The sequence below is a fragment of the Patagioenas fasciata genome, chromosome 15, assembly GCF_037038585.1.
Source record: "Patagioenas fasciata isolate bPatFas1 chromosome 15, bPatFas1.hap1, whole genome shotgun sequence".
Classification (NCBI taxonomy): domain Eukaryota; kingdom Metazoa; phylum Chordata; class Aves; order Columbiformes; family Columbidae; genus Patagioenas; species Patagioenas fasciata.
In genome coordinates this window covers 14,453,187-14,479,745 of record NC_092534.1, presented here as the reverse complement: position 1 = coordinate 14,479,745, position 26,559 = coordinate 14,453,187, and the positions used below count along the sequence as shown (strand labels likewise).

General features: G+C 44.0%; 1 protein-coding gene across 6 annotated transcripts in view; it reads left to right on the top strand.

Annotated features, from left to right (window-relative positions):
• Nucleotides 1–26,559, top strand: part of SDK1 (sidekick cell adhesion molecule 1) — a 375,917-nt gene that overhangs the window by 305,079 nt on the left and 44,279 nt on the right. For 5 of the 6 annotated variants that reach the window (XM_065850323.2, XM_071814947.1, XM_071814948.1 and 2 more), the window contains 7 exons: nt 4,314–4,508; nt 9,189–9,390; nt 11,395–11,498; nt 13,283–13,353; nt 18,086–18,221; nt 20,118–20,177; nt 22,161–22,262. In XM_065850323.2, the coding sequence (XP_065706395.2) occupies nt 4,314–4,508; nt 9,189–9,390; nt 11,395–11,498; nt 13,283–13,353; nt 18,086–18,221; nt 20,118–20,177; nt 22,161–22,262 (870 nt within the window). The remainder of the gene's footprint in view (nt 1–4,313; nt 4,509–9,188; nt 9,391–11,394; nt 11,499–13,282; nt 13,354–18,085; nt 18,222–20,117; nt 20,178–22,160; nt 22,263–26,559) is intronic. The other variant, XM_071814949.1, reaches the window with a different exon arrangement.

Below are 26,559 nucleotides of genomic sequence, written 5' to 3'. Positions count from 1 at the left end.
GTGCACTTGTAGCTCTGAGCTTCCTCTGAACACCAGAGCTCAAGCAGCAGCCTTCCAGACCCTGGTTAGTATTCCTTGTGGTGTCCTTCTATTTAGCATTTACCTGAAGCTTATTGCGAAAGAGTGTAAGAACTCCATTGAGAATTAGAACCGAAATTGGATGTAATCCATGTTTGCAAATTCATATTTTGATCCTAGACTGCATTTGCACACCCGCTGGCCCTTAAACAGATAAGCAGTAAAATCAACAAACTGGATTGCTGCTCCACCAGGCAGAGCGTAACCTCCCAATATCATTTGGCTTTCCCTAAGTTCTGTGACAAATTAATAAGTGTTTGTATCTCTGCTGCACCATGGCCTGCACGAGCGGGTGCTGTCGCTTCTGAAGGGCTTTGTATGGTGATGAGCTTGAAAGCTTCTTTATATTCGCGGTGTGTTGTCATCTTCCTGCCTGTTTGCTTTGGGGAATCTACTGGCTGTGTTGCGGTGACCTAACATTTAACAGGCAGTTCAGATTGTTGCCTTTTTATTGAGTTCAGAGAGCGTAGCTCACGAAACTGCTTGCAGTTGTGCAAAAAATACTTAAAAAGATGCTAATGCAAAAATAAGCCTGGTTTCAATGAATAAATAAACTCCTGAAGAGTTGCTCTTTCAAGGATTTTTCTGTGCTGTTTTGGCCTGGTCAACAGCAGAACTTCCCATAGCAGAAGCTGCTTGGGATCTAATGCTATATGGGGAAAAGTAAAATTAAGAAAACAATATGGATTCTTCCTATTGACCACCCAGATACTTCACATTCGGTAAGTTATTCCTTTCCCAGCAAAGTTTACTCTGATCACCTTTTAAAGATTCTACTCTTATTCATAACCTTTTATTGTTATTTTTTTTCTAAATGTAAGATCTCTCTGACATCTTCTTGTCATAATGAAGGAAGGAAAGGAAGTTTCCTTGTTCCTCCACTGCAGCAATTGCAGTTATTGCCTCTTACAGCCCTCGAGCGTGCATTAATTTATCTTTGAACACCTTCCTCTTACCTCTGTTGATTTGCCTTGTTTGATTCCACTTAACATTTCCTGCCTTCTCCCATCCCGTGTTGCTGAAATTCATCAACTTAATAATTTTATCTTTTTGATCTTGTGTTAGCCCTAATTATTATCCAAGCTGTGGTTTAAATACTGCGTGTTCTCTGTCGCTCAGAGAGAAAGAAAAGCTGTCCCAATCTGTCTAATAGGAGAGGGTGATGTAGGGGATCCAAATGAAGATACTGGGTATATCTTGGGTGGGTTGTAGGTGGCAATACGAGTGAGCTGAGTTCAGGTGCGGAGGTTGGATATGTACCTTTGAATCAAACTGAGGGAAGTGTTGAGTTTCTGAGGAAATATGTAAAGGTGACAGCTCTGGTTGGGTAAACTCTGCCTGAGATATCCAGGAAAATAGATATTTACCCAGACATGGCAGATGGAGGAGAGGACAGTGAGAGCTGAGGCTGTTTTTCACAGGGATGCATTGAAAGGGAGTTTGCAGAGCCTGTCAGAGCCAGGCTGTGACAAGCGATTTCTGCTTTTTCATGGCTAAGTTGTTTTTTCCCGTAGCCGAGGATCCGCTCTGGTGTAAGTTGTTATAATGCCCTAGATTTGTATGTGTCCCTTTGCCTGATCTGCGCCTGTTTGTAATTGGCTTTCCAGCATGAGCACCACCATTTAGCAGTAAATAGTTATCTTTCTGTTCCTCCTTACATTTTAACTACTCTTCATATTTTACAAAGGTTTAGAAAAGAGAGGAAATTGCTTGGCAAGGATATGTCCCAGATATCATACTTATCTTTTAATAACTAGAGAAGTCAACTTTTCTGTTCTTTTAATATTCTCTGTTTCCCTCCAGGTCTTATTCTTTGTCTCTTGTGTCCCTTTATCAAACTCCTTTGGCCATCTTAGTTGCTTCTTCCTTCATCTTTTCCACTGCTGTAAAAATTCCCTGCTTGCTTTTCTTGTACTACTTTTCCCCCTTATTGAGATCCTGTAGTGGGGTTTTCACTCCCACGTTCTTCACATCTGTATAAACAAAAAGATCGTAGTGTATCTGTTTCTGCTCCCCATTGCTATCTGCCTTCCTGTGGCCTTCAAAAAGGATCAAAATACCGTAGTGCTAAAGATAGAGAAATACTTCGGTGAAATATGTTGGACCAGTAATGGGAGAGCTGCTGGCATGGATAAAAGGAGGGAGTTTGAAGGTGGAAAAATGAGATGTTCAAAGCGTAAAAAACTAAAACATCGCTGGGATCTGAGCACACTCGGGAGCTCTGAGAAAACCAGGCTACTTTTCATCTAGCGGTCTGGTGCTCTCCACCCAGCTGTGAAGATGTGGCTGTGGGAAGGTGCCACGGGGTGTGAGGGGACCCCGGCAGCTCGAGCTGAGCCCTTCGGGCCCCAGGAGCCTTTTGCTGCTGGTGCCCATTTCAAATGCGGATGCCCGGGGTGCACTAAGGCGCTGCAGGGAATTGGTTCTGTACCCAAAGCCGTTCATAACCTGCAGGAGCTCAGGCTGAAGCCACAGGTGCTGGGAGAAGCCAAGTGGCTCGTCGAGGTGTGTGTGCAATCAAATCTGTTCCATGCGAGGCAGCTATGGCTGTTGCCCCACATCCCCTGGCAGCTGCCGAAGGAAAAAGGACAAGGAAATGCTGGTGCATGGTCGACAGCACTGTGAGAGTCAGCACACCAAAATTAATACCATCTGTATCCCAATTAAATGGCACTTGTTGAGGACAGCGTGCACCACACGCGAGCGTGGCATCGAGTCAAGAGCACGCGGGAGCTCTGCTTGTGCCTTTTCTGTGAGTGGGCATGTGGCAGTTGTTGTGTGCTCACAGTGGGAAATGGATGTCATTGATTTTGTCCAATAGCCACAGGTAAGATAAAAATTCGGTTTTCATGCACTGACCTTCACAAATGAAGCACACCAGGTTCGACTCCCCATGTTCTTGTTGCAGCCAAAATGTGGTGGGAGTTCAGATTCTAACTGAATTAATTCCAAAAGAAAGAGATGGTCTCAGGTGCTGCAGACCCCTTTGTCATTCGGAAGATGAGCAGAGGGTTGGCAGAATCATGTCACGACTGTTTTGTTTTCGGCTGGTTTGATTTGGGTTTGTTGGCTGCCCTCTGCCCTGTGTAACTCCATGAAGCATTTAATTGTACAACCGTATTCAGTTTGGGCAATAAAGCCCCACACCAGTTCTGGTATTAATTGATTTTGGAAGTCAGCAGCTGGACTGAAAGTTACCATTGAGCTCCAGAAGTGGGAGCCTGATTCAGTTCCTGGGCTTGCAGAATGAATTAGAACATTTGGCAGATCCTCTTTGGGGGACAGTTGTTGCTAGTGGTGCGTGAGAACGCTGGAAACCCTCCTTTGCACAGTTGGATCATTAATAATACAGGCTAAACCTAATTGTCAGGCAGGTTGGAATGGGGGTTATCGCTTACAGGCATCAACAAAATTGATTATTAAGTGCCGCGTGGTTGAAGCAGGACCTCACAGCTTGCAGGCTGCTTCCTTGGACTGTGGCAGGAGAAGGGGGCTGGTACTGGCAGTTCTGACGGCTGCTGTACAGTTGCAGGGGAGCGGGAGAGCTCAGAGAACGGCAAGTGCAAAAAGCAGGAGCATGAAGGCTGCAGTGCTTGGGTAACCCGGCTGCTCTGCAGCTGAAACAACTTCAGTTTAAGCCAATGCTGAAACTGAGAGCACAGAATAGCGTGCGAGCGTGTGTGCGTACAGGTGTACGTGTGTGCATACAGGTGTACGTGTGTGCATACAGGTGTACATGTGTGCATACAGGTGTACGTGTGTGCATACAGGTGTACGTGTGTGCATACAGGTGTACGTGTGTGCATACAGGTGTACGTGTGTGCATACAGGTGTACGTGTGTGCTTGGGGGGAAAGACGAAACAGTGTTGTCTTGAACTGGCTCAGCCAGGTGACATCAATTGCCCGGGTTTTGTTTGTTCCTTTGCCTTTTTGAAAAGGTGCCGGTATGCTCAGGGAAGATTAAACTGTTTTTCTGTCTGGTTGGTATGAAGGATGGAAAATGAAAGCAGTTTCATGGCAGATAGTATTTGGTAGACCCTTGTGTGTGTCACCGTGTGACATCAGGTACGGCGTCTGGCTGGGCAATTTTATAGCACTGAAGGTAGTAAATTACTTCATTCTGGTCTCAGATAAGCAAGTCATTATATTAAACTCGTAGTTTTGGTGCTCTTTTATCCCTGCTAGAAAGGAATCCTAACCCTTTCTCTGTCTGTCGTTGATGCTGTGGTTTCAGGGTACCAGATTGCCTACCGCCTGGCCAGCAGCAGCCCTAACAAGTTCACGACGGTGGAGGTTGGCTCAACGGTCAGGCAGTTTACAGCCACAGATCTCGCCCCTGAGTCAGCGTACATCTTCCGGACGTCTGCCAAGACCAGGCAGGGCTGGGGGGAGCCGCTGGAAGCCACCGTGATCACTACAGAAAAAAGAGGTAATGCTTGCAGCCACAGGTTGAGGTACTTTCTGCCGCATGCCTTGGAGCCCGTGCTGCACTTAGGGGAATTTTAATAACAGGCTACAGCCTGTACACTGTCTCCTTCTCACCCCATAAACCTGCCCCAAACCATAGCAACATCATGATTTGAGAAGCCTGGTGAGCAAGACAGACTTTTATGAGACACAGTTCTTCTAACCTGCCGGGCTCTTGGAGATTGATTTTTCCATCAGTTGCTATATTGGCCATATGCAGCCTCCTCCTGCAGTCAGATCTTTTTTTTTTTCTGCTCTCTCGTTTTCTTGAAAGATTGCAATCTTAAGAAAGTAAGTGATGGATGAATTGTATTGATCAGGGAATGCAAAATGAGAGGCACTGATGTTGCAGGATTTCTCCACGGCTCCTCCGTTGTACCTCAGTCCTGACCTAATGTGTCCGTGATTACTCTGGCCTTTCGCTGCCACACGCCTGAGCAGTGTTTGCATCTGGATTGCCCAGAATTTTTCTGCTTCTCGCATCAGCCGTAAAGTGGTTATTCACATTCTGAATCTCCAATCAAGTTCTGTTCTGTAGGGAACCTACTTGAAGAAAGCAGGAGTTACAGGCATATAAATAAAACCAAATGCTTAGATACCAAAGGTATCTAAATGTGAAAGACATATAAGGTGTTACAGAATCTGCTCTGCATCATTGCTTGTTTGTAATGCTTTGGCTCAAGTAACTGCTGAATTCTCCAGTCTTAGAACAGATCTCTGGAGCTGCCAGTTAGGTTATACTTCAGCTTGTGCATGAAGTTGTTTTTTTGTTCGTTTTTTTTTTTAATTCAGAGCTAAAAATAATATTTTGGTAGAGAACAGGAGTGTGGGTTTTCCTCTGGTCTTGCACCGTATGCCGTGTTCCACTGCAAAGCATGTATCTGTTCTCTAGGGGTGGCAAAGTCAAAACTTTATCAGCATCACTCCTTTGTGCATCCCTGGGTTTTGTGCCACATGTCACTCTGACCCCTTGTGCTGTCTGGATATTGATCTTTAGCAAAACTTCTCTCTCAGAAGTTACAGCTGTGCAGCTTCTGTGACGGACAAAAATCACAGTTCAGGGAGAAGCGCACTTTGGGTAATTAGGGCAGAACTCCACAGACATCTTTCAACTCTTGTTTGCCCTTCACTTTTGCCTGCGCTTGTGTGCCTGGTCTTGGCTCTTGTCCAAGTCTTACAGTATAACACAACCAGTTATATTTACTTTTAGCTCTTAAAATGTGCCTACTAAACAATCTCTTGTTTTAAGTCCTTTCTACACCTTGCAAATCATTTAGTGCAAGTTTAAGGATTTTCCACACTATTTGCCTACAGTGTCGTCTTTGTTATTTTCCTGTGACACTTCTAAGAGAGAACACTGGCCTGATGTTCAACCGATGGGGTGCATTTCAACTACATCTAGCCTGTCTGGTTGATGTTGAAATCCCCCCGGTGTAGCTCTCCAGGTCGTGTGCAGCCTTCCCAGTGCTCAACAGTCCTCAGAGAACCAACCTCTAGAGCTGTATTAGGAAACTTAAAGTGCCCCTGCTAAAGATACCATCCATCAAAGAGATTTATCAGCTCAACGTTTCTTCCACCCCTGTCTGACTGCTGTCAAATTGGAAGTCTGAGGTCCAACATGTGGAAGTTTCAAAACAACCCACCATGCCCAATAAAGTGAATGCTGGAAACTCAGAGCCTCTACTTTTCATTAAAATGTTCTCAGGCTTCCCAGACCGTGCACAAGCTGTTGCTGGATGCGCAATAGCTCAAGGCAGAACTCGCAGCTCCACTGCAGGAACAATGATCCCTTGTTGCCATCAATGCTTTAGGGTTATCCTGAATAGACAAGTCGGAGTATAAAACGAACCCTTTCTCTTTTTGATGGATGGCTCTGCTGTGTCTCTATGCATGTTATGGAGCCGAGCCCCAAGGCACTGAGAGTTAAATGAAGTGATCCCATATGTAAAGTGTGGAGAGAAGAATGTGTAATCTCGCATCAACAAGATTGATATGTGGCAATAATAAAGAAATGTATCCAGTGCAGCTATTCTGCTAACAAGTAAATAAAAAAACCCAAAACATAGAAACCTGAGCCTTGTATACCTGGCAATGAATATTCTAGAGTGAAAAGATATTTCATTTCCATTACTAAAAAATGCATTTAATATCCCTTTAGTCCTTGTTACTAAGGTAGGCAGGCACAAAAATTCCCCTGAAAATTAACCAAATCAGTCACTCTTGTCCTTTTAAATTCCTTGGATAATCCTAATATACAACATGACATTTTACAGTGATACCTGTGATTTATAGATCCCAAGTTATATTGTAGCTGTATTCTCCAGAGGTGGTTCTTTGAATCTACGTGGTGGTGTGATACCCTTTGGAATAGTGAGCACCAGTGAACAGGGCAGAACTGAGTCAGAAAATGTAAATGCAGTGAGAAATTAGAAGTAGTCCATTGAGTTATGTGGCCTGGCCTTACATTCCCGTACAGCTCACTTTAGCATTTGCTTTTCACAGAATCCCAGAGTGTCAGGGGTTGAAGGGCCCTGGAAAGCTCACCCAGTGCAATCCCCCCATGGAGCAGAAACACCCAGCTGAGGTTCCACAGGAAGGTGTCCAGGCGGGTTTGAATGGCTGCAGAGAAGGAGACTCCACAACCTCCCTGGGCAGCCTGGGCCAGGCTCTGACACCCTCACCGGGAAGAATTTTCTTCTCATCTTTAAGTGGAACCTCCTGTGTTCCAGTTTGAATCCATTGCCCCTTGTCCTGTCACTGGTTGTCACCGAGAAGAGCCTGGCTCCATCCTCCTGACACTCACCCTTTAGATATCTGTAAACATGAATGAGTCCCACTCAGTCTCCTCTTCTCCAGCTCCAGAGCCCCAGCTCCCTCAGCCTTTCCTCACACGGGAGATGCTCCACTCCCTTCAGCATCTTGGTGGCTGCGCTGGACTCTCTCCAGCAGTTCCCTGTGCTTCTGGAGCTGAGGGGCCACAACTGGACACAATATTCCAGGTGTGGTCTCCCCAGGGCAGAGCAGAGGGGCAGGAGAACCTCTCTGACCTACTGACCACCCCCTTCTAACCCACCCCAGGTACCATTGGCCTTCCTGGCCACAAGGGCTTTTGGCTAAACCCACATAAATAAACTCTTCATACTAATGGTTTTGTACAAACAGTCAGGAAGTATACCTTGCAATACAGGAGATTTTAAGATCTCCCATTAGCAGCAGAAGGAAACCCAATCACAGGAGACTGAGTGCAAGATCTGACCTGCCCAAAACTGCAAGCTGGTGAAAGCTTATCAGCAGAGAGTATTAAATCTCTGCACGACACTCGCTTCCCCTGATAGAATAACCCTGAATACCTGTCTCAGCCTGTCAGTGTAAGGCATTGACCTTTTGCATTGTACTCCTGCTCGCATGCTGCTGGCACCAAGGGCTTCCTCCAGCTAATAGCTTACAAATCTTTGGGCACTGATGTCAGCAAGAGCCTGCTGTAGAGAAATGCCAAAACATATAGGAAATGGTTTTAGGGAATGGCAGGGAAATGAAGTGTTCGCCATACAGAACTGTGAGGAATCGGGCAGGCGGAGGTGTGTTTATGGAAACAAGTGCTGATGAAGTTGAATTGAATTGCTTCTCAAAAGCAAGTCACTGCGGTGTCTCCAATCAATTTCTGCTTTATTACATGCCACACATTTTAATCAGAATCAATAATCTTCATGATAAACAATTAAACAATTATTCCTCACTCTATAGAGTTTCTCTATTGAAATCGATGATGTGCGGAGACGCGGTGACGGGAAAGGAGATCTATATTGAAACGGTTGGGGATTGGCATGCTTACACCGGCATTACCATTCCCTGCCTCATCTAAAAGGTGTACGGTTAATTACTCTGGAGAGATCTCCCTCAGCATCGGCTCTGGCTGGTTTGACTTTGCAGGTTCAAGGTTATTGAGTGTGAAGGGAAGAACTGGGAAGGTCTGGAAGTGAAGTGCAGTGGAGCTCAAGCCCCAGCTCTGTGCTATCTCTGGGCTGGGATTTGGAGGCAGCAGCAGCAGGAGCTGCTGATGGTTCTTGGGTCCTTGCCAGAGAAAACTGGTGCTGGAATTCATCATCGACTGTAAGTTGTGCTCTTGGACTCTGCTCACACCAGCCTGTTCCAGCTTCATCCCTTCCTCTTCTTCATGCCTCAGCTGGGGAGCAGCTGGGGGCAGAGGATGCTACGTAGCACGGGGAGAGCGTAGTCCTGTGGTACCGATAGGGTGAGCATGGGTTCAAAAGTGAACAGGTTTACAGGCAAAATCTGTCAAGAGAGCAATTGCAGCTGGAAGTACTGTTGAGTTTCATCGAAGACTTTCTTGGTTTGCTTGGCTACTGATCCTAACGATTCTTCCTTAACCTGCCAGGCTAAAATGCCCTGAAATCTGAGGCCTGTTGTAAGAAAGTGGTTATTCAGTGGTGACCTTCTGTGCCAGGGAGATAAGAACCAGTTTTACTGCTGCTCTTTGCAGTAGATTAAGGAATTGGGTGGCTTGTGAACCTCATGGGGCAAAGTGTTCAGTCTCCTGTGGCACCACCACTATGAAAGTCCAATTGGGCTGTCACGTTTTATGTTAACTTGAATGTCCTCTCAAATGATGGTTTCGTTGCAGAAAGACCAGCACCTCCCAGGCAGCTGATGACCCCCCAGAGTGATGTGTCGTCACGGAGTCTGCTGTTGAAGTGGGTCCCTGGAAGTGATGGATCTTCACCAATACGGTATTTCACAGTGCAAGTGCGAGAACTGCCAAACGGAGACTGGCAAACCTACTCCTCTTCCATCAGCCACGAGGCAACATCGTGCGTTATTGAAAGGTACCATATGATCCCGGGCTAGCTTAGAAATTCCCACACTTTCCACTTCCAAAGTTAGGTAACAAAAGCAAGCATCTCAGTCTTTTTGGGGTAGAGAGGTTAAGTGAGAGTCACTGCTCTCATTTTAGAGATGCTGTTTTGAACAGCAGTTAAGAGATTTGCTGAAGGTCATGCAACGAATCTAGTTAAAGTTGGATTGCAACGTATGTTTTTGAAGCCCTTCCTGAAAGCTCAGTGTGGTAGGTAATACTACATGGGCTAAACCATATGTAGCTACATAATAGTCTGTAAAATACAACTAGTTAAAAATCCTTTCTGTGGTGGCTGATGTTAAAATCCATTCTCAGTACTGCATTGCAATTATCTCTATATAAGCTTTTCCAGATGAAATGGGGACTATTTTTATCTGTGTTTTCCATACCGAAGTTTATAGATATCATCAGAATGTTTAAACTTCGTTCAGACTTCATTATAACCTCAGCGATGCTGTTGTAATTAAAGTCCTTGTAACAGCTGTGAAAGCAATTGAATGTCTATGAGAAAGTACTTGTTTTGCTGTCTATTTCCTCTATTGACCAACTAGTACAAATCGGATTATTTCTAAAAGGCTGTGAGCTTTTGGAGAATCAGGTGTCCAGAGCACTCAGACACATTTTTCAGGTCTGTTATAAAAACATCGCTGGCTATGGTATATGGCAGCTCACCGGTCGTGTGCCAGAAGATACAGCTATATTGCTATCCTTTCATCTAACTGTGCATGAAAAAGAAAACTTGACAGTTATAGATACAAATATAGACCAAATTCACTGACCTTGGAGGTTTTATACCCACCCTGAATTATACCCAGTATCTTTCTAGTCAAAACCTGTACAACCAACTATGTCATTTAGACTTGACATTAGCATTACTGAAAACAAAAGATCAAGAAAGATTATTCAAATTATTCAAGTTGTGGGTGAGTAACGGTGCCCTAATAGGGTGGCACTACTGAAAGATCTCTTCTCCCCCTTCCTAAAAGCTTTTGCTTGTGGAAGTCCAGAGGAGCAGCACATGTGTGATGTGAGAGTGCTGCCCATCCGAATGCATTATCCCTTGATGTTTAATCATTCCTTACAAGTAACTTTACTTGGGTTTGTAGTCAGTGTTACATCTGCCAGCTGATGGCTAGACACTACTAATTAATTAGCTAAATCCCCTGTAACTTATAGCTCTGCATTTCCAGCCTCTGTCTGTGACTCACAAGGCAGCCTCCCCCACACCTTCCCCTGCCAAGCCAAGACAGAAGAATCTTTGTGAAGGTTATGTCAGCTGGAAATCACTCTTTGCATATCTTAAAGCTCTGCCTAGATAAAAGAGCTGCACGGAACCTGTTGTTACTGTCGTTATTAAATAATCCAGGTAATAGCATTAATTTGAAATTCAGTAGGAATAAAACACACTGTTCAAATGCGATGGTCTAGGGGATTAGTCAGAAGGCTGGTGATGTGGATTCCAGTGCCTGCTGGGCACCCGCTGGCCCTGAACACGTTACCTGCCTCTTCTCTACCCATCATCCCCATCTGTGCACTGAGGCTGAGCTGGCCCACGGATCTGCTTGGAGGTTTTCTCAGGCAAAGCACCTGGAAAGCCAGGTTTTGCGTAACTTTACAAGACTTGGCAGCACATCTTGTCCTCTCCAACCAGCTCCAGTCGTAGGCTGCTCCGTAAACTGCAACTTAGAGGCTGTTTCCTGGAGCCCTGCTCAGCTGTGAATCCGTGCGTGTTTTCAGGAGCTCAGGCCAGTGCAAACCTGAGAAGATGCTGATGGCAGCAATGGTGCAAACACCCCCATGCCATGAGGAAGCTGGGGGAGCCTGTGAAGAAAAGATGATGTGGAGAAGAGACAAACTGCTGCAGGACTTTGGTTGCCAAAGGGCAGGTTCTCTGTAGAGACTTGTTCTGAGGCAAGATGTGATGGTGTGGGGACACTTCCATCCCTCAGCCTTACTTCTTTACATTCCACAGCTTGAACCCGTTCACCTCTTACAAACTGCGAGTGAAAGCAACCAACGACATTGGGGACAGTGACTTCAGTGCGGAGACGGAGGCAGTGACAACTCTGCAGGACGGTAAGCAAGAAGCAGCACGGCGGGGGCACCACCATCAATAGGCGCTTCCCAGTGCTTCTGGGTTTGCTGGAGCTGATGCAAGGTGTTCTCCACTGGGAATGTGGTGTGAAAATTCAACAGCCAATGCAGTTTTGTTCATAGGAGATTGATACAGGTAGTAATGAGATGTGGCTGAATTAATAACAGGCAGCCTTAAGTGTCCTGCGGTGCCCTCTGATAATGAATCATACTTTCAGGAGTCTCAAGATGGAATTAAACTCTGTTTGATTGGCTTCCAAACTCTGCACTAACCATTATCTTTGCAGAAATTGAATAATTTACAAGAGATCATTAAAAATAAATGTAGAACTGTGCATACATTTGAAGAAGTTTCTCCAATTGTTTTCACTCACAATCCACATCTGCAATATGGCAAAATTGTTGAGGTGTAAGTAAGAAAGAGTATGAAGCTCCTGGATACATGAACATTTAATCCTGCAGATCAGGGCTAATAAACTGTGAATGACATTGACAAGGCTTTTATTTTTAGCCTTAGAGATCAGCTTCTAATTCCTTGATTGTATAAAGTCGATGCCTGAATGCAGAAGTAGCTCTGATGTCTTGAATGGAGAAAAGAACTCTGCAGAGTTTAAAAGAGCAACAGTGTTTATCCTTAGCCTGGGAAATGTGGTCATACTGAGATATATATGTATATACATATATGATTCTGTATATAGGGTACTAGGAATTAGCCAGTGTTGCATACAGCTCAAGGAATGGCTAGTTAAATATGACATTGAAATATAAAAGTAGGAAATTATTTTGCAAAGGAACGTTTAATGAATGTGATCTTGACATCAGAAAAAGAGAAGACAGAGCTCAGGAGTATTCTGTGTTAAACAAGAACCTATGTAATACTTGAATAATCTGCCTAGCAGCCTTTTAGAGACATCCTGACTCTCCGTCTTCCTGAGCAGCGGCTGCTGTACCGGTGCAGGCTGTAACTGGTACTAACGCGACACCACTGCCTCGCTGTTTCGGAATTTAAAGTTTTATTTCCTGTCCTCTTTGAGTTTGGCGACAGTGAATCCAGACTTGTGCTTGGCCTCCTCACAATACAGCAGGGAGACGCTGCAGAAGCTTCTCAACTCCTTAACAAAGTGAACATTTATTCTGCTGAGCAAACCTGGTGCTGCCACCAGAGCATTGCGCTGTGGAGGGCTGTCAGCTCCTGATAAGCCTTCGCTTCCTCGTATTTGAGCTGCTATAACCTGTGTGTGTACGTGCTAGAAGGCCATGGGCACAAGGGAATGGGTTAACCCATGGTAAATCAAGCTGTCCTAACTGAAATAATCTGTGACTATGTGACACAGGCTCCAAAAAGCAAGGTGAGCTTGCCCCAGCTGTGGCAAAAATACCATGGAAAAGTTGGGAGAGGTTTGCACTGGTTTAATGCTGGATTAATTTCCTTTCAAACCTATATCCAGTTGTTATGAGTGCCTGGCGTGCTGCATCGTCCTCCACATTTATGCCCTCGGCTTTTCCCTTATTCCTCTTCGAGTTGCCAAGGCCACAGGTAGAGCAAGGGGTGTAGGAGAAGCGATTGGCTTGTGCCCAGATTGCAATATTCATATCCACCACATTGCAATATTCATATCCACCACATTGCATTTGAGACCCACCGTGCAGCAGCTGGGATAGAAGACGTTCTTCGGCAGTGAAGAAAGAGAATCTGATGAAGAGAACCTGCCGATTTTCCACCCTGTTGCTATAACTGCTTTGGTTATATTTTTGTTCTTGTTTAGTTCCAGGAGAACCCCCCAGTTCTGTGTTGGTGACTCCCCACACCACTTCATCTGTCCTTGTGCAGTGGCAGGTAGGTAAAATGCAAGATGTTGATGTTTCTCAAACAAGTTTTTGATTGCTTTGACTTGTTGACGTTGCAAGGGACGTTCTCCTGGGCTGGAAGTATTGTATAAAAGTTGAAGAACTGCAACTATTTTCTTGTTTTCCTGATCTAGGCATATATTGTGGTAACGGATGGAAATTTCTGGCCGTTGCTTTTACTTTGTGCCCCATGAGAGAAAACTTAGAAGGTAAAGGAGTTTCTGTAGCCATGCCCAAGATCACTACTTGTACAGGTTCTCCTTGTATTGATATCAACAGATGTACATCTTTACATAGAAAATATTCAATGGAGTGCAGACCTGGTAAAGTTCAGGTAATCAAAAGCTCGCTTTCATTCACATCGCACACTGTGTCCTGCAGCACCTCGAATAATCAGAAGCTTATGCTGTGCCTGAGATCCTGCTCATACCTTTGAGGAGCTCCACATGCCCCTTTGGCTCTGCGAGGGCTAAAAATTGAGATTTCTTCAGAGAACAGAAAGGAATTTTGAGCTCTCCGTGATGTCTCTGAGTTGGATGTGAAAGTATTTGTGCCAAGTCTGCATTTTATATAGGCATTCCTTTATCTTTCAGTACCGGCCTCCTGGGAGATGCTGGAACATTTTGTGACCCAGTGCCTGAGGCTTCTTTTTGCAGAGTGAGCATTAACAGAGGGAACCCAGTGGGGTACTGCACGTTATCCATAACCTATCCTGGAAAGCCTCTGCCCACCCTGCTCCCGAGACAGCGTCGCGCACACATTATAAGGATAACTTTGGACAGATTGCATTACAGTGAAAAATGTACATATGCCTTTACAGTACAGATGGGGCTCCTTGCATTTTTGGAAAAAAAATAAATATATATATATGTATGAGGGTCTGTTTATTGCTCTGCAGCAGCATTTTAAAAATATGTCTGGCTGTACTGCTGTGTTGCTGGCCCAAGTTCACGCAGCATAATGCTGAATAACATCATTGCTTACAGCATGGTGAACAAACAGAAGACATGTTGAACAGTTTTACCAAAGGAATTATGGAGAGGTGTAAATCTACCGCCCCGCCTACAAATAAAACCCGCAGTGAAGAGAAAAGGGTATACAAAGAGGATGTGAGGCATGATGTACCGCGGAAATAAGCATTCCCCAACTGACTGATTATTGGTGTGTAGTTAATGTGAAATAGGTGGTTGTTTAGGTAATTGGATGCTTTTTATTTCATGAAAATGAAATGGGGTTGTTGTGCCAAAGCCATCTCAAGGGAGTTGTGGGCGATTATATGTCATTACCACATGTATATTAATAGGTCCTGGTAATTCAGCCGTACTATATTTTTCAAATAAACAAAAATCTTCAAGTCCCACAATAGCCTCCAATTAAGAGGAAGTTTCACGGCGGTGTCTAAGAAACAATGTAAACCGAAAACAGCAGTCACGCTAAATGGGAGAGTGGATTTCCAAGCAAAGCTAAATTTTTAACTTTGAGCCGTGTTAATAATTCACAAAACAAACTCTAGATGCACTATCTGTGCTTTCAGCTGCTTGGTCCAATCAGTCCATTATTTTTAAATTTAAAGTAGGAAGAAAAGAAGTCATTTCCATTGAGGTCTGTTGTATCAATAATGCAAGGTTACTTCAAATGTTCTAGACGATGTTAAGTTAACATCGGGATCATGCGCTGTTCTGCCTCTACCTTAGAGATAACAATTATTCAAACTTACATTTTACTTACATTTTAGTCTGTCTTTTTTTTTTTTCATTTTTAAACAGCACAAAAATGTTCCTCTTGCTTCTGTACAACGTTCCGGGCTGCCACTCATCATCATTTTACCTATTTCAGCATATCCCTCAGGCCTTCCTACAAAATTCTAAATAATCCATTACATCAAAAGCGGAGTTTTGTCCGTGAGAGACAGATAGGAAGGGGAAGACCTGACCTTTTAGCAGAGTACCCTTTTCAGGAGAGAATCATCATTTCCATGGCAAAGGGAAAGACAGTTTTCAAGCCATTTATTTTCTGAGCTTTCCTGTCCTAAATTTAAAGGAAAGAAAAAGTGGAGAATCACATGAAAGCGTAAGAGCACAATGTTTCCTATCGACAGATCAGTTTTGTACCAGAATGAGGAATTAAGCTTTATCTTAATTAAATATTAGGCTGTTACATGGCAGAGCAGAGAGCGATACTCTCTTTTCTTAGCTTTGGCAGTGTTTTCCTTTCAAGATTCTGTAGGATATTCCATCTCAACTGGTTTTTTTTAGTTAAAAATAAAGTTATTAATAGTTAAAACGGGAAAAGACACTGACATCTTCCTTCTAGGTAGTAACGAACTGAAATACAAATCCATGTGATGCTCACAGTATTATTTTTTCGCTGTGTGAAGTTTATTTCCGTGCTGGACAGACTTTGCTTTCTTGTTACCTCTCTCCTGCTTGGCGATGATGCACTCAAGAGGTGTTAATATCTTGGTGGGACCCTGTTCTCATGCTTTGCCTGGTGATTCCTTCCCTACTTGGGCACCATCAGAGCTAAAGCAACTTCACTATAATACAGAAAACAGAAAGGGACAGTCAGCAGATCGGAAAAAAAGGCAAAAAGCTCATGATAGATATACCAGAAATTGCCATTAAACCATCTCTCATCCACGTTGTGGAGGAGAACATTTCAGCTGGGCCACAAACAACCTTGTAAAGAGGTGGCCCTGTTGCTTTGTTTAGTCTGTTTGCTCAGTCCCTTGAACAAGAGGCTCAGTCCGAGACCAGGAAAGACGATTGTACAAGAGGTTGATGTATTTGCCGTGTAAAATGGAGCCTGAGAAGGAGCATGATTGCCCTTTTTAAAATACAACACGGGCGTAAGCACCCCGTAGGGAGAACAATTTAACCCAAAAGGCAATGTTAGCACAGGAGCAAATGGTTATAAGCTAGCTATGAATTATTTAGATTAGAAATTAAATGAAGGTTTCTAACTCTCCAGGTAGGGAGGTTTGAAGCAGCTTTCCAATAGGAATATTGGGAAGCGGAAAAATCAGGTTGTTGTCTGGCGGAGGTTGCTCTGTTTGTGAAGAGAACCCGAAGCAGCTGATTTTCTGCAGTCCTGAGGGCCTAGTGCTGTGATTCCTGAGATCCCTCACAGCCCCGTGGTCCCAGATCATTCTGAAATGCGGGTGCTAAATGAGAGTGAAAGGCGGTCAGAGCTTCTCCAAGGGATGGAAGACAATAATGAGCATGAAACAATGATGGATGAGGTTCTCCAGCCATGCAGAGCAAGTACAGCGATATCTTGGGACTATTTGGATTGGGCAGGACAACTGCAGAAGGCAGTGGCTTCTTGCAGGAGCAGTTTCTGCTCCTTTTCCTGGTAGCTGTGTAGCTTTCCTGTGCTCTGGTTCATGTGATTTTTCTGTTTTGGTTTCCATAAACCGCAATCTTTCCACTTCATTCCTCAGCCCTCGCCCAAAGCAAAGTCCTTTGTACTGAGACAGGACAGCCCTCTCTGTTCTCTTACCATCATCATGAAATAATGGAAAATTCTTGTCATTTCTGGATGCAGAATGTTAGGTTATTAGCAAATATCTTTCTCCTTTCCTGTAAAAGCATTCTTACTTCCTTCATTAAAATTACATATGGTATTACCTTCTATAGTGACGGCGTTTCACACCAGCGGTTAATTTTTCCACAATGGACAGAAGGTTTTCCTTAGTGAAGGTCTCAAGACTGCTAGGGATCTCGCTGGATTAAAGGCGAGATCATCATTAAAATCCTTTTCATTTATACTTTCAGCCCCTTAAATTTCAGTACAAGAATCTTTAGAAGGTAAGTGGCTCAGGGCATCTTTTCTTCTCTGCAGTTCTCAGCCTTTATTAGACTCATGAAAGCGATTTTTTTCCTGAACATGAAGAATGCCTTTGCTTGTCTTTATTTAAGCGAACCGTTCAGCCAAAAATCTCCTTTTCATTTGGCTACTGGCTGTATATCTGTGTCTGAAGGAAGTCGTGAGGGGCTGCTGAAGAATCCTTGCTGAGATATTATGTCTTTGAGCATCTTCCAGCATGTTGGAGAAGAAAGAAACCTTGTGTTTGAGCCAGGCAATGGCCATACATACCGCTGAGGCCTGGGTTTGCCTGCGGGACTGGACAGATGCAACACACCAGAATCCATCATACCATGCCTCCTCTCCAAATGCCTCTGTGAGCTGTTAGACCTATTTTCATCTTTCAAATTAAAGCCAGAATACACCGATGTTATTTTCACATCGGCCTTTCAGTAAAATCATGCCAAATGAAGAACGTTCTATGAACAATCCCCAAGGGAAACAGCCGCTAAAGGAATTCTGTCTTTGCCAAGATGATTTCTTTCTCTCCATCTCAAAGTGAAATACTGGCTTGCTGTTCCACTCTTGGTAGCCAGCAACGTGCATTTTCAGGGACACATTTATTTATAATCTTTATCGCACACAAGTTTTTGTGGACCAAGATGGAAAGGAGCTGAGTTCTTAGTAGTTCAAAGAGCCTTTTGTAATTGCCGCAGTGAAGTCATCAAAGTTGCCTTTAACTTGTGTTTTTTCAAATTACGCGGCCTTTGACCCTGTATATGATTAATGGCAGTTTTCACCCGAAAGCGCTGCGTCCCCTCGCACAGGGCCGGTGTCACCTGTCACCTATGGTGACGGATATTTGTCGCAATGCCCATCTTAACAAGCCTGTTCTTCATGTGAATGTTTTTCAGCCGCCCAAAACGGAGAGTCTGAACGGCTTGCTGTTGGGATACCGCATCTACTATCGGGAGCTGGATTACGACACTGGATCTGGAAAAGAATCAAAAACCATCCAGAACCCTTCGGCTTTAAGAGCAGAGCTCACACGTAAGCCTGTCTTTTGGAGCCTGTGATATCCCAGAATAGAAGTCTGTCGTTATACCAGACACTGTGTGCCCTCTTGCCCCATGGAAATAACGCACAATTGTGTCTAAGAGTGCTGGAGATAATTTAGCTTTTACACAATCAGGGTGAAGATGCTGAAAAATGCTAATAACTCTGATCAGCATCGCTTGTGATGGTGCACTCTAATCTGTGCTCGAATTGATGCTCTGTCCCCCGTGTGCCTTCTGATTTCTTGCTTTCTGCGACCTCCATTTCATGATTACCCTGATATACATTATTCTGCCATCAGAAAAATAAAAGACAGGGACTTCATTTTCCTCGGCTGGGAACCTTTTTCTTTCTTGCTAATTTTTAGTAGTTGTTGTAATTGACATTTTGTTTTTCTTTTTGCAGTGTAAGAAAACAGCTGAGGGGAAATTTGAAATAGAATTTTTTCATATTTCAAAGTGGTTGTCCCTATTTTGGAAGAAAATAGCAAAAATGAGCAAGAATTGTGAGGTGCATGCTTGCCATGTTAGTCGCTGGGAGTTTTGGTTCACATAGAACGAAGGTGACGGGGGAGAGGAACAATAGAAAAATTAAAAGGATTTTTAGACAAAGGCTAGAAAGGAAATCAGAGGGAAGAACAGGCAGAACAAGATGATGAGAAGCAAAGATGTGAGCACTCTATAGCCTGACAGATATGGTCCAGCAATGAGAGATGCTCATGGAGGGACCAGCTTTTGTCCTGTTTGATGTCAGTGGAATATTCAGAATAAGATAATACTCTAAGAGCAGCAGAATGGGGTTGAGTGAGACTATTTTAATACCTTGCATTATCTTCCCTGTTTCCCCGAACCCATACAAGTGGTTTCTACAAAAGCAAGAGTGATTTTTGCGGGGCTGCATAAAAAGTGAATGATTTCCATATAATGTAAGCACCTAATTCTGACCTTACTTCTGTGGTCAGTGCTGAATGAGACTTCTCAAACCATACAGAGTTTTAACCAGGACAGAGTAGAGATGTAAAGCTCCTGTAGGTGTAGGTATGCATAAGCAGGCTTTTTCCAGACAAAAGCTGAATGACTGACTATGTATATTATCATGAAATAATGACTTTGGATGCTCTCTGGTCTCACAAGCCAGGGAGCCTCTAAAACCTACTGGTTTCTTCTCTCCCCTCTTCTTGGCCAGCCCTGCAGCTATGTTCCCAATAGCTGTAGAGTAGAAAATAATGTGCTGAACCTCTCCAGGGAATCAAGAGAGATAGAAAGGGGTGGAGACAAGTGTATTTTAAGAGAAATTTCCCTCTTTCTCCTCATAATATGACAATTCTCACCTTAGTGCACCTCTGTTCCTCACTGACCTGCGGTTTTGCTCAGCTTTGCATATTATTACAATCCGCTCACAGCACGAAGATTGAATTCTATAAGTGAAACTGTGGGAAATCGAACACACGCTTAAAAAACCGGGTCGTGTCCTATTGTAAGTGCTCGCTTTCTGTGGCCCCTGTTCCAGATCTTTACCCTGCAGCTCTTCAGGTTTTGGATTTTGCACGTTGAGAAATAAGGATGTAATACAGTGTTAAGAGTTTTCCCCCTAGAAATTGTTTCGGTTTTACTGATTTGTTCTATTTAATCTAGGAGTCAGAACATTTCTGTGTTGTATATTTGTGAGATTCTCTCTTTGAGGAGGAAATGAAATAGCCCCATGTGGGTGAGATGCTTTTGATGTGTTACAAGAGAGTGATGTGATTTTATTGCCCTTCAAGGTATAGTCCTGAAGCTCAAACTGTGTGTGTGTGTGCTGCATCATTTGCCTCTGTCTCTGCTGTACATCATTTGCAATAACTATTTCCTTGCACTGTAACAAGCTTTCTGCTTTGCTTACCCTGAATAGCCCAAAGCAGCTTCAAGACAGTGAACAGCAGCTCTGCATTAACGACGTATGAATTAACACGTAAGTGCACATTGCCTTTAGATGAGACTCTTCGTAATGGCTCAAAATACACTATAGGCAAACTCCTATGGTCCTCCTCAGTGGATCTAGCAGAAATCAACACAGATTAATGATTCTGCTTTCTCGAGTTTCTATTTCTTTAAACCTTTGCTTTCCCTACATCAGGAGACATTGATGATGCAAGTAGGTAGCTGTTGTAAAAATGTGGCTGCTGGGAAGGTAAAACATTATTGACTATAACAACCCAGTATTGCTGATGCTAAATGAATTTTGATTTGCTTGCTACATATTTTGCAGTCCATCTGAGTTTAGCTGTATCACATCATTAGTCCTATGATTCGAGCACTGCGATGCTCAGGCGTTCCATGGAGTAGGAGGCCAGTCTAGAGAGGGCCCGATGAATTTATGTGCATCTCCAGAGGTGTTTTCAATTGGAAATGAATAAAATAGCATTCGACAGAGTTAAAAGGCAAGTTGCTTTGTGGTGATGATGGTTCACTAGATAGGTTTTGCCCAAGGCTTTTGAGTCACAGATTGTGATGGGCTAAAAAAAAAATGAAGCCCTGTCCCCACTGAAACTCACATGCATGAACTCTCATGTGTTCCATTTTCTTCCACATCCAGTTTAACACGAAAATCTCCCTTGTGGCTTTTCATGGCAGTGGTTAAAGCTTCTCTGTACGAGCTGCCCAGTACTACAGCCTATATATCTTACTATATTTGTTTGTTTACGGACTGAGCATCACTATTGCTGATTTGCTCGCTGCATATTTTGCAGTCCATCTGAATTTAGTGGTATCACATCAAAAAGTTAGTGATGTATCAGATCTCATTTACAGAACGCCTGAGAGCGGGGGATGATGCTGGAGTCTGAGCCAGGTAGAGGAGCACAACTCTTGTAAACACTCCTGTGAAACTGAAATTAGATGAACCTGTATGATTAGGTTTATTGAACCTTACCAAACCAATGACATACTGTCAGCCACAGAATTAAGGGTACCATGTGATTCATAGATAGCAAAGAAAATTATTGGCAGTGGGAGAAATTTAGACCCCTGGCCATGCACGTCTTAATCAATTCAATGCTCATTTGAATAGGGCAATTTATATTATTGATTGCTCTCTTACTCTAATTTCAACGTTAAATATTTTAGATGATAAATATTTCTGTTAGGATTGATTCTTTCATCTTGAAAATGCAAAATCTGAAACTGCTCAGGCGCTGCTTCCCCTAATGACGTTGACATGGTTCTACTCAACCTCGTTTGCATCTAATGATTACCCTCGCACCACTGGGGTTTCTAGTTTTCGTTCCTACTGCTCTCGCTCTCCTACCTCATCTGTCAGAGCAGTTTCTATATGTCAGCAAAGAAATTGGTTGCCTAGTGGCCAAATGGAGTCCAGACTTCAAATTCTCCTTTGTCTTTGTGATTTATGTTCAGGCTGTGGTCGCGTTGAAGGAGAAAGACATCCTTGAGTTTACTCCCAGTGGGACTCCAGATTCCCCACCACAGATCTTCTTCTGCAGCGATGTTCTTGAGCAGTGCAGTTGCTAAATGACTCCCTGGATGAAAATCCCTAGGATTAGGCAAAGGCTTGAAGCCGTGTTCCTTCCTACCAGTAGAGATCAAAAGGAGCCCACATGTTGAACAGTCAAAGCAAAGTCCTGCCTTTTTCTGTCGTTAAGAATGACCTAGAGATGTTCGTCTAGCTGGTTACCCATCAGGAATGATTCCTCCTACTGCAGCAACACCATGGGAAAACACTGGCAAATCCTGCCTTTTCATCACAAAGATCTTTCATGATTCTGCAAATTGTGATGTGTGAATTAAGGAAGGATGGAAGTAGACATTGTACTATTGTGCTGTTCTAATGCTGTGTTTCATGAGAGAGAATTGTGGTGATAATGGGATGATGGACTCTAAAAAATACCTGTAATATAGTATAAATAATTATATATAATACAGTATTTTACTTTTTCAGAGTTGAAGAAATACAAGAGATATGAGGTGCTAATGACAGCATATAATGTAATTGGTGAGAGCCCTACCAGCACACCAGTGGAAGTCTTTGTGGGTGAAGCAGGTAGGTAAAAGCAAAATTAGTTGATGTTTTTTAAAAGTACCAGCATGTCTTAGTATTCTCCAGATAATGTTTAATATTTGTCCGGGAAAGGGATGGTTTGGAAAATTCGCCAGTCGTGATCACAAACGGTTTTTTGTAGCGTCCTCTCCTGGAATAGGTTTGCACTGACAGCTTCTTGCCATTGGAAAGCCAGTTGGTCTATGGGAGTAAGGGGAGAAAGGGCATTTGAAAGGAAGAAAATATTTTTGGAGTTGCAGGAGGACGACTGTTCATACCAAATTAGCCTGAGGGAGAGATTGACTCAAGTTAAAGAAGTGAAAAGTGGAGCACAGGAAAGCCACGAGGGAAAAGAAGCGAAACTACAAAACAAGGGAGACTTGGAAAGCTGGTTCTTTTATTTTATAGCTCTCTGTGTAGAGACATTGCCTGAGCACCACACCTTGCTGGTTTTTTATGCTTTGGAAGGCAAGAAGATACTGTGCTGGTGTAATGGTGGCTGTGGAGGCACTGATGGTGACTCTCAGGGACGTGCCGAATCTGTACCTGCATCCAGCCCCTACCGAAGGGTCAGTGGCACTATTCACGCCTTTGCTTATGGATTTAGTGTGTGAATCCAAGCTGTATTTATGAAATGTAACTTGCTGATCATTTTAATATCCTTCCATTGGAAGGCCGGAGGCAGAAATCAGGACATTTAACTAGACCTTGTGAAACAGGTGACTTACAGAGCCCAGATAACCCGCAGCTGAGCCTGTTCTTCTCTAGCTGAGAAAGGCAGGACTGGAATAGCTGATGTCTTCCTCACAGCCGTGGCGGTGGTGTCGTATTTATGGTGACCCCAGCCAGAGAGAGGCTGACGCCGACATAGTTGTTAGTTATGGTATCAATTCCCGCAGCAGCTTCTTTTGAAGCTTAGAACAAGAACAGGCGACGCGCACCCTCCTGTTGTTCAGTCTGCCACTGCGAAGAAATCTGATTACACTTTTGTTCTTCTGTCTCAAGGCTAGGATGTAGAAGCTATCAAACCCAGCGCAGATTGGTTTTATTATTATTCACTAAATATTCCATTGCTCAAAACTAAGCAAAGCACGTTATTTTTTTAAACTCTGCTGCACCATTTTTAAACTCTACTTAACCTTTTCATTTCAAACATGGTGTAACATTTACTATCTTTCTCTGAAAACATCATAAATTAATCAGAGCAGCCTGGTTCTGGAGAGACAGCTGGCAATATTTACATGTTATATTTTTTTCTAGTTTGCTGCTGCTCCAACTTCTGCAACCACAGCAAAGAAAGCCCCAAGTGGAGCCAACTGTATCTGGCTTCCAAATACATTTTTGTTTCAGAGTTAATATCTCACTGCTGCAAATGGAGCCAGCACACGCGTTTGTACACATGTACGCAGCACAGAAAATCAGCTGGGAAACAAGGAAATGCTGTTATGTCGTGTCTTTTAATCTCATGGTCCAGATCTTCCTTATTATAACTCAGTGGAAGGAGCCAAACTTGGGAGGAAGCTGGGATACCCAGAGCTTCTTCCACAGGCAGAACTGGTGTATCTGGAGTTGTAGCAGGACTCAGATGGTGTTTTAGAGGCACTGGTTTACCTCTGGTTAGGGACAGTCCACGTTCATGCGGTAGAAATGATGAATGTGGGATCTTCCTGCCGATTTTCACTCTTGTTGTGTGAAGTTATTACGCTTTGTTATATAACTCCCCCTTCCACCTCCAGAACTGACTGTGATTTATGCTGTGAGTAAAGTAATTGGAGCTGGTATTGCAATTTAAGTTTTAAATTGATTTGTGACACCTTTGAGTTAAAGTGTGCTGTGGAAATACACGTTTTTGTTGTTATTGTCTGCTTCATGTTCTTAGCCATGGTAAAGGCAGTTAAGCAGGAAGCTGGGAAAAAATGGGTCTGTTTAGCTTCAGCAATGGGGCATCCATGTTAAAACTGGAGAAAACCTTCTCAATAAACAATAAGTGCTGACAACACAGGCACAGCACTGAACACGAAATGACTGAGGGGGCCCAGTCCCCAGTCGGAAGGTCCCAGATAACTCAACGTCTCAGCGCTGCGAAACGGTTGCAGTAATTCTGGTAGGGGTGAGAACATTCCTCTGTCGGTTGTAAAAAGGAATATACAACACGTGCCTTTGGGGAAATGGGCTGGGTTTAGGGCAGCTCAGTTAAAATACCCAGTTCTGTGCAGTTCTGGTGGGTGTTTCATACAGTGTGGGGCACCTGGAAGTGATACTGATGGTTGATGTGCTGGTCAGCTTCTAGGTCTGGTGGAGCCAGACGAGCGATGCAGAAGGAGGAATGTCTGTAATTCCTTCCCTCTTGTGCTCTCCCCTGTTAGATTTGAAGATTGTTCTATATAGATTTTTACAGTAAAAGCTCTGGTCGGCAATGGAGCCCCCTGACAAACTTGAAAAGAAAGCACCATTAAAACCAACCTTCTGGCAGTTTTGCCAATCTAACGAGTAAAAAGTACTCGAATAAGGAATTTCTGTCGAGCCCTGTGGTGCTGTTGAGCTGTTCCCCAGCCAACAGCCTCCTTGGGAGCTCAGGTCTCACTTGGCTCTGACTGATGGGCAGTGAGAAATTTTGGAGGAGAGCAACATGCTGGTAGGCAAAGGGCCAGGCACGGGCTGTAGATCTCTCTATCCTGACCTGCCCGGTGAATAACGGAGCGGGATGCATTTGGGTTTTTCTGTTACAGTAGCCCATAAGATCAAAGGCCCGACAAAGGCTCCGTTTTGAGTTCTGCCTGGATGTTTGCAAAACTCACTGGCAGAGTAATTCTTCCTATGCCAGGAGGACAGGCTGGGAGTCCTTGTGCTCCGAGCAGCCGGGAAGGACGCGCTGCCCGTTCGGTCTGAACAGAGCCGGTGTCCTTCCCCTGCCTGCCTCAGGCATCTGGATCCTCCTCCTCCGTGGACCAGAAGGTCCTCATAACATTGCCTTTTTAGAGCTGGCTGCAGCTCTGCCCTGCTTGTTAGAGAACTACGTGCCTCTCCTGACAAATGACAGAAAAATTGAAAGCCACCACTTGCAGAAATTGGGAAGGGAGACGCAGCCCCGCTGGCAAGCCCCCTTCTCGCCTTGTTAATTCATTTAACAGTTCAGCTGTCAGGGATGCCGGCTTTGATTGGGAAGGCAGCGAGTGTTCAGTGGGAGGCTGGGTACCAATATCCATCCCAGCCCTAAATGCAGCTGCTACCAGAGGTGCTGTTCTGCTCGACTGAAATTAAGACTGTTAGAGCAGCCACTATATCAAGAGCATTATTCTACCAGGTCACTGTCACTGTCTGATTGTGTGGTGGGCTCTGGAGTTCGGGAGACTCCACTACCTGCATTTTAATTAAACAGAAATCACAGGTTTGGGGCAGGCGTGCGTCACCTAATTTGGGAAGGTGAATAAAATGGAAGGCAGCAATACAAATCCTGTGCTAACGAGCCTGCAGCCTCCAGTGCTTCTCCCGTATACCGCAAAGCTGTTCTGCTGTTCTGGATGAAAAATAATGGAATTCATAATTTCTTGCAGCAGCTGCTGCTGGAGGAGAGCGCGCGTGTGTGGAGAGGAGGTGGCAGAAGGGGTGCAGTGCACCTGGAGACGCTACCCTTTAAACAGGTTGTAAATCCATTTGCGTGAAGAGGGGGGTGATGTACGCCATTTTAACGGATGGCGACATTGGTGACCTTCAGAATTCACAAGAACTGATGAGGCTGTTGTTGTTGCCGTTCTTTTTAATAATGGTCTCTGAGAGCTGGTTCTGCAACGGGAAAGGCAAGTAGTAAAAAGAGCTGGGAAACAGAGATCCCCTTAGCGGTCCTCTCGTAAAATGCCACCTTGATTGCACCGTCGTCTTACAGAAAAGGTTTGCTGGCCATCTCGCTTTCTTCCAAGTGAAACCGTAGCTTGGAAAGGAACAGAAGTGGGACAGAGGTTTGACTGCTTCTTACCTTTCTTCTCTTACCATCTTCAAAAACCTGAATCTGCCTCTTGGAGTGAAGCTGGCAGACACTAAAGCAAATTTCCTGCTGTTATCTGCAATTATTTCCATCTGCCCTCTTGCCTGCGGCCCCACAGGTGTTCCTGGAGTTCACAAACTTTATTTTGTCCACCCATAGCTGACACATGGAGGGAAGCTCAGCTCTGCCCGTAACTCAGAGCTGCCTGGCAAGAAATAGAAACCATCTGGAAAGCTCCAAGACCAAAAATAGTGGGTTGGGTTTTGGAAAGAGAAACCAAAATAGAGAAAAGAAGCCTCTTAAGGAAGAAAAGACTTG